At 44.5% G+C, this 11,318-nt stretch overlaps 1 protein-coding gene across 8 annotated transcripts; it reads right to left on the reverse strand.

The window, feature by feature from the left end:
- Positions 1-248: 248 nt before the first annotated feature.
- ulk3 (unc-51 like kinase 3) lies at positions 249-11,314 on the reverse strand. Of its 8 annotated transcripts, none has more exons than XM_031831183.1 (17): positions 11,199-11,314; positions 10,606-10,747; positions 10,274-10,414; positions 9,966-10,086; positions 9,578-9,673; positions 9,089-9,232; positions 8,790-8,872; positions 8,241-8,396; positions 8,046-8,151; positions 7,812-7,852; positions 7,555-7,657; positions 7,251-7,315; positions 6,920-6,998; positions 5,859-5,899; positions 2,720-2,767; positions 2,523-2,586; positions 249-1,522 (listed from the first exon to the last, which is right to left on the reverse strand). In XM_031831183.1, exons 2-17 carry the CDS (start codon positions 10,702-10,704, stop codon positions 1,506-1,508), a joined length of 1,404 nt encoding a protein of 467 aa, XP_031687043.1. In that variant the 5' UTR covers positions 10,705-10,747; positions 11,199-11,314; the 3' UTR covers positions 249-1,505. The 8 variants fall into 8 exon arrangements, 7 of the variants coding, with proteins under 7 accessions (XP_031687043.1, XP_031687044.1, XP_031687042.1 ...); XM_031831184.1 differs by having other exon boundaries at positions 10,358-10,414; positions 11,125-11,246; XM_031831182.1 differs by having other exon boundaries at positions 11,125-11,246.
- Positions 11,315-11,318: the final 4 nt, after the last annotated feature.

Consider the following 11,318-nt stretch of genomic DNA (forward strand, 5'->3'; position numbering starts at 1 on the left):
AATCCAATCAAGTTGTAGAAACATCTCAAGGATGATCAATGGAAACAGGATGCACCTGAGCTCAATTGAGTCTCATAGCAAAGGGTCTGAATACATATGTAAATAAGCTGTCTATTTTTTTGTGTGTCCAAAATGTCTAAAAACCTGTTTTCACTGTCATTATGGGGTATTGTGTGTAGATTGCTGAGGATTTTTATTTAATCCATTTTAGAATAAGGCTGTAACGTAACAAAATGTGGAAAAAATCATGAATATTTTCCAAAGGCACTTTAATTTACGAATACAGGCCATGACAACACATTACATTTTTATTTCAATTGAATCAGCCTTTTACGGTAATAAATAATTTATAAAATCATACCCATACAAAATGTTTCAACAAAAACAATACACAATTGTCAGTTCTCAATTCGACAGACATTTCTTTCCAATCCAGTCCTTTTCAGTTACACCATTCCATTTCCTGATTAAACAGCAGATCACCTCCTATGGTACAGTATATTCACAAATATTGAAAGTTCCCTTGAAAGTAGATTCATGCACACAACCTGGCTCACTGAAATCAAACAGAAAGGAAAAGACCCACAACAGCAGTAACTGTTAACCTGTCACCAAATGTCCAACCTTTTGGCAGGCTACTAAAGCAGGCTGAGTTGTGAAGCACGCCATGACTTCACAGTTGCTACTGTATGCCTTCATCCTGACCGGTGCCAACCCAAAAGTAAATGAAAGTCTACAGAGTAAATAAGGCAGCAGCCGCACCTCTCCAGTTTTCCTCTCATAGTGGTAGAGGCTGCTCCATCAGCAGAGAGAGCGTGGTGAGACTGTGGTCAGGCCACAGAAAATGGATTTAGTTTGTTTGTGTGTGTGCGCAGGCGCGTGTGTGTGTGTATGTGGGGCGACAGACGCCAGAAGAGCTTTCCCAAATATTAATGATACATTTCGATAACTCCCATCAGTTACAGACTACAAACTTGCTATGCTGGGTAGCCATTCTGAGTTCAAGTCGCCATCTATTGTGCAACTACAAGCATTTGAGGCTCATTATTACTCTTATTCATCCTGCAACATAACACAACAACATGATAAAGCACTAGTTTATCATGACAGTACAGTATTAGCATACAAGCTGTCCAGCCTTTCCATATGAATGCTTAGGCAGGAGGGCTTTGAGGCTGAAGCAGTGACTCGAGACTGTGACAGTCTTCTGTGTTGTGTTGGTGAGGGGGATGCAAGGCTGACAAGCTGCTAGTTGAAGTCCAGGCAGAGTAATAACAGGGTAGATTGTCTCTGACGCCATTGCCTCCATTTCCAGGCTTTCTCATGTTTGTTGGGAAACAACAGCCGTGCGATGATTGAGACTTACGAGTAGGGTGACGCGAGACTACTGAGGCCATGGTCTCAGAGGCCTGAGGGATTCCTTAGCCTGACCCGTAGAGGTGCAGGAGGTCTGGTGCTCCGCAGGCACGATGGCCCCTCTCTCTGGTTCCTACTGCCAGGCTGGCTCACTGCACACAGCATGCTGAGGAGGGCGAGCATCGACAGACAGATTTGTTAGAGACTGCATTATCATCATATAGACATGGCTTACCTCAGTACTGACAGTGAGTAGATTTCTGTTGAGTAATTAAGATTTCGAATGTATTCAATACACATGGCAATAAAAAGGTATAATGGCTGTATTACTGTCCTGACAAGCTCAGAGACTGAGGCTGTGTACCAAATGGCACCCTACATAGGTCACTACTTTTGACCGGGCTGAACTACGTATGGAATAGAGTGGCATTTAGGATACAGTTGAGAGCATTAGGCCTAGACTTTACTGCTTTGTTTGTAGTTAGCGTAGTAGTAGTTTAAGGTCACCAGCCAGACAGTCTTGGGCATTGCTGTGACCCCTCCAGCTGGAGAGCTGCCAACATGACATGGCTGAGTGTGGCCGCCGGTGTGTTAAAATAACAGCAACGTAACAAGCCATGTTTATGAAACCTGAATCTGTTCCAAATTCATTGATCCCCCTTTGCACATAATTCCTCTGGAATTTCTAACTCGAAACAGGATATTGTCTGGCTCTACTATATATTAACTAACTCCCTCCCTCGCAGCTAGTGTGCGTGTTGTCCATGTGTGTGCGTTATGCATGTGTGTGTGTAGTGACTGGGGGTTCTTCTTCTTGGTTCGATCCAAGTCTCACTTTCACAAGGTGGGTTTTATAAGAGGTCAGAGAGCAGAGCAGCCCAGCGCTATGCAAGACTGAGCTGAAATCAAAGATCCAGACGCTCCCACGGGGAGGCCAGAATGGTAAGAGAGCGGCTTGTGTTTAACTAGTGGAAAAACCTCCACTGAAGGGAAATTTCATTACAGGTGGCCATTTTTCACTTAACCCCTGGTATATCCCACTGACCAGTCTACATAGCTGCAAGCCCCTCTGCTGGGACGTTCTGTGACACACACCCCTACACCAGCACATACACAATATCTAAGGGGAAATGTGAATACTATGCTACCCTGACAGGGATACTCACAACTTCTCACAGATTCTGATAGAGGCTCTCTGTCCATTGACACATCTTTTTGGGTCTCCAGCATCTGAAAGACACACAAAAGATGATACGACTCAAAATCATGGACCAAAATGTTTGCTTGGGATTAAACACACTGAGATACAAATACAAACCTACAGGGTTTATATCTACTAAAGTCAAGTCATCGCCATTCCTACCTTGATCTGTTCTTTGAGGTATTCAGCTCTGGTCATTAGGCTCTTGATCTGCAAAGTGAGAGGTGGTGTTAAGCATGTAATCCATCTACAGTCATCCACATTCTCCTTTCTATAACGTCTGGTGATGATGAGGGTAGACCAAGGTGGATGGCCTCCTATAATGACCCTTTAAAAAACAGATCTGTTGTGGTAGAATAATCATCCTGACCGAGACAGAGGCGGCTGCATCCACCCAGACTCCCAACATTTTATATCATATTAACCTCAGCACCAAGGCTGTAATACTATCAAATTACACCCAAAGTAAGATTACAGCTGTAAAATAACATTTATTAACCTTCCAACTATTTCAAGGCTGGTGTTCTTACAGTTGAAGTCGGAAGTTTACATACAGCTTAGCCAAATACATTTAAACTCAGTTTTTCACAATTCCTGACATTCAATCCTAGTAAATATTCCCTGTCTTAGGTCAGTTAGGATCACTACTTTATTTTAAGAATGTGAAATGTCAGAATAATAGCAGAGAGAATGATTTATTTGAGCTTTTATTTCTTTCATCAAGTTTACATTGCCTTTAAATTGTTTATCTTGGGTCAAACGTTTCGGGTAGCCTTCCACAAGCTTCCCACAATAAGTTGGGTGAATTTTGGCCCATTCCTCACGACAGAGCTGGTGTAACTGAGTCAGGTTTGTAGGCCTCCTTGCTCGCACACACTTTCAGTTCTGCCCACAAATTTTCTATAGGATTGAGGTCAGGGCTTTGTGCTGGCCACTCCAACACCTTGACTTTGTGGTCCTTACGCCATTTTTCCACAACTTTGGAAGTATGCTTGGGGGTCACTGTCCATTTGGAAGACCTATTTGCGACCAAGTTTTAACTTCCTGACTGATGTCTTGAGATGTTGCTTCAATATATCCACATCATTTTCCTGCCTCATGATGCCATCTATTTTGTGAAGTGCACCAGTCCCTCCTGCAGCAAAGCACCTCCACAACGTGTTCTTCGGCTCCTCCCCCATTATGGCGATACAGTTCAATTTTTTTCCCATCAGACCAGAGGACATTTCCCCAAAAAGTACAATCTTTGTACCCATGTGCAGTTGCAAACTGTAGTCTGGCTTTTTTATGGCGGTTTTGGAGCAATGGCTTCTTCCTTGCTGAGCGGCCTTTCAGGTTATGTTGATAAAGGACTCATTTTTACTGTGGCTATAGATACTTTGTACCTGTTTCCTCCAGCATCTTCACAAGGTCCTTTGCTGTTGTTCTGGGATTGATTTGCACTTTTCGCACCAAAGTACGTTCATCTCTAGGAGACAGAACGCGTCTCCTTCCTGAGCGGTATGACGGCTGCATGGTGTTTATACTGGCGTACTGTTGCTTGTACAGATGAACGTGGTACCTTCAGGCGTTTGGAAATTGCTCCCAAGGATGAACCTGACTTGGGAAAATCAATTGTAGACCTCCACATGATGTCAAGCAAAGAGGCACTGAGTTTGAAGGTAGGCCTTGAAATACATCCACAGGTACACCTCCAATTGACTCAAATGATGTCAATTAGCCTATCAGAAGCTTCTAAAGCCATTACATAATTTTCTGGAATTTTCCAAGCTGTTTAAAGGCACAGTCAACTTAATGCATGTAAACTTCTGACCCACTGGAATTGTGATACAGTGAATTATAAGTGAAATAATCTATCTGTCAACAATTGTTGGAAAAATGTCCTAACATGTCCTAAAAATGTCCTAACCGACTTGCCAAATCTATAGTTTGTTAACAAGAAATTTGTGGAGTGGTTGAAAAACGAGTTTTAATGACTCCAACCTAAGTGTATGTAAACTTCCGACTTCAACTGTATATGATAAGCCCAGGCATTTTGAACTGGGAATTACAGCCCTGAGTTAAGAAAGGCTGAACTGTGCTCAAGAGATGAACCAACACACATGGAGACCATTCCTAGCTGCAGTCGGGGCTCTTTGTGTTCTCACACACATGCTTTCGATCTGCAGTCCTCCCCAGCATTCGATTATTACAGCCGCATCTGAATTTACTTAAGCCAAGCGCCCATAAAACTTCAAATAGGGAGGTCTATGAGCCCAGCTTTAAATCTCTCTCCCTCTGGGGTTTGTTGTTGAAACATTGTTGTGTGTTGTTGACCTGGTTGCTTGCAAAACAAATGCTCAAAACATGAAAGAATAACTTTCCTTTACCACTGAATATTAATACAGTCAAACTAACTGAAGTAACTGTTGTAAGGGTATACCTCACCAACTAAATGTCAAGGGAAAGGCTTGGCTATTTCACCTGACCATTGCTAGTGCAGTGGATACCATTATAGTGTCATATGACTGATATATATGTACACCAAACTGCAGTGTCACTGATCTATTACGTTCGTAGCTTTTATTCAGAGAAACATTCACGTGACTACCAGAGAATGCTCCTGGGTGTTGTGTCCCATATATAGCTGTGCTTGTTTGGTCTCAGAGACCTGTGTGTGTGTATGTCTTCAGGTGCTCTGTGCTGTTACGGCGAGCACTGAACCAGGTGCCTCCTCACCCCCTCACCTCACATTCTCACCTAAACCCTCTCATCCAACCTCACCCCCAGTAACTAACCTCACATTCTCACCTAAACCCTCTCATCCACCTCACCTCCAGTAACTCACCTCACATTCTCACCTAAACCCTCTCATCCACCTCACCCCCAGTAACTCACCTCACATTCTCACCTAAACCCCCTCATCCACCTCACCTCCAGTAACTCACCTAAACCCTCTCATCCACCTCACCCCCAGTAACTCACCTCACATTCTCACCTAAACCCTCTCATCCACCTCACCTCCAGTAACTCACCTCACATTCTCACCTAAACCCTCTCATCCACCTCACCCCCAGTAACTCACCTCACATTCTCACCTAAACCCTCTCATCCACCTCACCCCCAGTAACTCACCTAACATTCTCACCTAAACCCTCTCATCCACCTCACCCCTAGTAACTCACCTAAACCCTCTCATCCACCTCACCTCCAGTAACTAACCTCACATTCTCACCTAAACCCTCTCATCCACCTCACCTCCAGTAACTCACCTAACATTCTCACCTAAACCCTCTCATCCACCTCACCTCCAGTAACTCACCTCACCATGGAGCAGCTCTCTCCGGCGCCCCTGGGCTTCAGCTGGAAGACAGACATAGAGGGGGAAGAGAGGGAGAAAGAGAAGGAAGGAGGGAGGGTGGGTGGAGGGAATAGAAAGAGATGGATCACTGCTCTCCCAATCACCATGTTTGCACAAGAGTGGGTAATTTACAGAGCCAGTTTGGTTGTGATAGCCCACTGAGGCTCAGGGGGAACCCTTGAAACTGAAGCAGCCTTTCTTCAATTAGCCTGCCTGAGGAGGAGGGGACCAATTCTCCAGCAGCAAGGCATTCTGGGAAGGGAACGTAATCAACCATAGGCTATAGTGACACAAAAGGGACAATGTTTTCTCCCACAATCCCCTTGGTCTCACTGACGTGCCACGGTCCCGATCCCCCTGATCCATCAGGAGATGATTTAATGACTCAAGCCGTTTCTTCTCTATTAAGACAGACAATAGTTTTTATTTGTTTCCAGTGTGTAATAACATTGAGAAATGAACTGTTGGGCTCTCAATGGAAACCAGATGGCAGCGAGCGGCTCTATACCACACACAGGGCGCTGGCACCAGGTCTCATCCAAAGCTCAAAGCTACATCTGGCTCCAGCATCATCCCCATCCCGCCTGCCTGCCTCGCCTCCCTCCACCATTAGAACCATCTCCCAGATGAGGTTATGTAGAGTCAGGGCTAATAGAGACCAGCCTAGGAGTCTAGTCCACATACAGACACTGAGCCAGAGAGCCGAGGAGAGGAGACCATTATGGGCCACCACTGCCACCGTCTCTCTTTAATAACAATAACAGCCAGCCAAAGCTGAGGGCTGGAGACACAGCAGACACTCAGGGCAGGCTCTGCTGCGGTCTCTGATGTAATAGCCTCTTAATTCTGGAGATTGAATTACTATGTTACTCCCGGACTCCCTGCAGGGTTGTAAAATCACACCTGTGTTTGTTAGAGTCCATGCAGCAGACGCTGTATGTGGCATAGATGACTGACTCATTGTTTTCCACATCTAAAGGACTAATATAGTCTATGTGGGATTTTCAGTGAGCTGACCTTACCTGCCAGGGCTAGCAGTAGTTCTCCCAGACTCTGCTGGTACAGAGCCAGTGTATCATGGTCCTCTATCCCATTCTCCTCCTGGAATGGAATACAAGTGTGTTATGAAAAGGGAAGACGTCCCACTATGGCATAGCAGTCCACTCTCAAGAAAGCCCCCAGATCCCATAGCTACAGCCTTCACTATAACAACAGCCTTCAATCCATCCTGCTGTAGACAGCATCTACAAGCCACTACCACCCTCCCAGCTCTCTCACTCCTCTCTGGTAGTCTCCCCAGAGCTACATCATCATGCTCTGCCCTGCTCATGGTACCCAGTCCCCTCAGCTTACCATGGCGATGGCTGTAGATGCCAGCTCCAGAGCAGCCAGCACCCGTGGTTGGTCTCGGGACATCTCTGAGAGGGGGACAGACAGAGAGTAAGGGTTGGACCGGAGGCCTTCTCAGAACATCTCCTCTAGGTACTTCAATACCCAGTTACACTTGATAACGTGCTCCTTCTGGGTCTTATGAATGTGTTATCAAGTCCTTACGAAGGTTCCCTTCAAATAAAGTAGGGTTTAAATTAGGTCCTCTATATAAGGGTCATGAAATATGGTATTCATGATGTACAACGGGTAAAGTTAGCTGTATTACCTCTCAGGATGTCTCTGGTGGACTTGAACTGCTCAAAGCAGAGGTTGTTGTCTGCAGACACCAGAGCTTTCAGCTCCTCTGCCCTGGACACGTACTGACTAACCTGCAGTAGGGGTTTACATTGCTTTCATTCACTTCATTCTATGATGTCATCCGTAGCATGTGTTTTTCATCCATGCCATATGTTATTCAAATAATTTCAGTCTAGCCTTTGGGGTATGAAAATACAATAGACCAAATATACTTGTACTCTGTACCTTTTGCCTAAGGGCATCTTTACGCAGTCTGTCTGTCTCATCTGGAAAGGGGAGAGAAGATACATTCCTTAGACAGTTACCAATAGTGTTCTGATTATGTCATCCCCAGTTCTGTGAGCTTGTATCACTTTTCAGTTGATGTTGGACTGTGGTACGGAATTAGACATTATATAGATGAGAGACCTGAGAGAAGTTGTGATTGTGGCAGGTAGGGGCAGTGCATGTTGCTCTTACAGTGAATGGCGGGGACAAAGTGCTCCAGTGCGCTGCAGTACAGAGACAGAGCAGCTGATCTATCCCCCTCCTGGTCCTTCTGAACAGCTTTCAGGACCAGATCCTTCTGCAAAAGGAGACAGACAGCGAGTCACACCAATACTCCTAACTCTCTCTCACACACCTGCATTCACCCGCACGCACACACACACACACCGCTTTCCCCAGGCTCTCTGCGTTGGGCATGTGCTCGAGGTCCACCCAGGGGTGGGAGAAGAACTGAGTGAAGGTGAGGCGGGTGTCAGGGTCCCTGTCCAGAAGCCGCAGCAGTAAGTCCCTGCAGTTCCTGGACACTCTGGCCCCTGCAGGCAGCTGGGACACACAACACAACCAGAGGACCACAATGATTTTATAAGAAGTTGCAAAACATATATTGTGTTATCCTTGATGATTTTAAATGTAGCGTATCCACTTGTGGCTGGAGTTATATATATATTTTTAATTGTCTAATAAATTATTTCTATCTTCCAACTAATTACACTCTGTCCTGACCACTGGATTGAGGAGGAGACTGTAGAACCCACTCTGGCACAGGAGTGTCCCTTCCAACAAGAAAGCACTGTGAGATAAGGTTTATTGAGCAAGTGTGCCACCCTGCGGTGGCAAATATACTCACAGGGGAAAGAATGATTCTTCTAACAGCAGTCACAGAATGAACAATCATTGCTACCACACATTTCTTTAGATAGATGTAACAGAGCTTACCTCGATGGGCTTGTCACTGCGGATCTTCTCCTCCAGTTCAGCATAGGATCTGGAGGCAAATGGTGCACGGCCAAATAGTGTCTCTACATACAGAAGTAAGAACAACAAATAAATAATAAGAGTAAGTGAGAAAGCAATATAAACTTAAACCATCTTTGGCATTCAAAACAGTAACGTTGAAGTTTGATGTCACTGAAATGTTTGGTTTGTGCTTAAGAGAGCATAGAGTGTTCTTGAGGAGATAGTGTTCTACTTAATTGCATGGAGAGAGGAGTATCCATTTAAATCTGTGCTCTTACCATACAGGATGACTCCCACAGACCAGAGGTCGACCCTGGAGTCATACTGCCTTCGACACACCATCTCAGGGGCCATGTAGAGAGGAGAGCCCCTCAGAGCACTCTGCTCATCCCACGGAGACATGTAACTCGCAAAGCCAAAATCTTACAACAGCATAGGGCAAAAATGTTTCAGTGCAAAGTGCACTAGACTAGCCTCAGTCAAGACTGTGATACACCTGGTAATACTTGTAGCAGCATTACAAAATCCTCTAATGCATGATTCAGTGGTGCAACTGTTGCATTCCATCATTTTAAACGTCACAACTGAAAAGTGCAGAGACGATGCCACCAATAACCTCTGGCATATTGGCACTGCTATGATTTCGCAACTATGATTCATATCACAGTTCCATGGTGAAGAAATGCAATAGATTAATAAGGATTGAAATGTGACCATAAGGAATACTGTATGTAAGTGTGATTGTGGCACTTGGCAGTGTGCTGTACCTGCTAGTTTAAGGACAGAACCACTGAGCAGAATGTTCTGGGGTTTCAGGTCCAGATGGGAGATGTTATGATTATGGAGATACTGAAGAGCGCAGGCTGTTTTCAGACATGTAGCAAGAGAAGAGAGAGTAAGAGAGAGAGAGTGCCTTATTGTTGTTGGTCCCACCATTTTTTGTTATATGTATACTTTGACAATGTAAGTCATTTATCTTGCCAAGTCAATAAAGTCTTCTGAATTGAATTGATTTCAGTGGGAGAGAGAGAAAGAGAGAGAGATAGTGGGAGAGAGAAAGAGAGAGTGGGAGAGAGAGAGAACTGCTCAACATCATTAAATAGTGCTCTAAAGAATGTAGGTTACTTATACCCAACTGACTCTGGTGTGACTCACCTATCTGCTGCAGGAAGAGCCGAGCCACCCTCTCAGGTAGCAAGCGCCTACTGTGGATGAAACGGGACAGGTCCCCACCAGAACACCACTCCAGGATCAGATAGATGTTTTCACTGTCCCACTGACCAATGGCAGAGAACACGGTTAGACTCAATTCACTCAGACAAGGATATGAAATGTAGCCTGCTGAGTCCCAGATCAGTTTGTGCTGTCTTGTCTTACAAGCAATGTGGGAGTCAGATTAGCCTGTATGAAATGTACTTATATGAGTGGGGATGGGCTGATTAAATATTAAACTGATTGTAAACCTGGAAGTCATTCAGCTGAACAATGTGAGGGTGGCGAACAGTTTTCAGGATCTCTATCTCAGTCAGCAGGTTCTCCATAGACACCTTGTTCAGAGTCTTCTTCCCAACCACCTTCACTGCCACCACCTCCCGGTTGTCCCCCTGCACACACAGATCCAGTAGACTGAACAATGCTCTAGTCTGGGACATGACATCAGTTTGGAAGCCAGGCTACAGGGACAGTCTCAAAACTCTTAATTTCTATTAAGGAAGTTGCTACTATTTACTTGTATTGTTTATGCAAGTAGTTGTGCTTATAGGCTAGCTAACTCGGTCTACAACGAATGGCGTACCTTTCTGTAAGCTTTGTAAACTGTCGCATAGGTGCCACTGCCCAGCCTCTCAGTGAGAATGAAATCAGCCAGTTTCGGTGGGGCGAAGCTCGAAGCCATGATGATGATGTTCACAGTTGCATCAAAGTTGCTGCAAAGTGCACTAGAACATATATAGAGAAAGTTAGTCTCTTTCATTCAAATATACCTACAAAATAAATGCTTATAAACGTTATATCTGACCAGACTGAAGTGAAACAGACACGACAACAATAATGGCTGTTGCAGCTAGGTGCTAGCTTGTACAGTACTACATAGCAATTATTTTTGAACTCAGCCCGTCTTCTATACTTCTCAGAAATGTGTATATTTAGACAAATATTTACTATCATTCATAAATACTGCCGAATTTGCAGAATGATTCTTCTTCTTCAAAGTTGTATTGACAGACTACACCTATTGGTGTACAGGGTATTGACACCAAAAATATTTACATTTCGGGAAAGAGGGCGACATAAAACAAAAATTTAACAACCATACCATTCCTTCAGTTACATTCAAATCACATCCATACACACACTCCGGTGCCTGTGAGTTGCAGAATGATAGCTTACATTGCTAGCTAGCTCCACTGTGAACGTGCTGTCGTCGTCAGCTGATCAAAACATGTCAATGCTCCAAACCATGGCACATTGTTCTACTGCCCTCTACCGGTTTGATATTTAATACTCGGC

Source organism: Oncorhynchus kisutch, linkage group LG8 (assembly GCF_002021735.2).
Source record: "Oncorhynchus kisutch isolate 150728-3 linkage group LG8, Okis_V2, whole genome shotgun sequence".
Classification (NCBI taxonomy): Eukaryota; Metazoa; Chordata; class Actinopteri; order Salmoniformes; family Salmonidae; genus Oncorhynchus; species Oncorhynchus kisutch.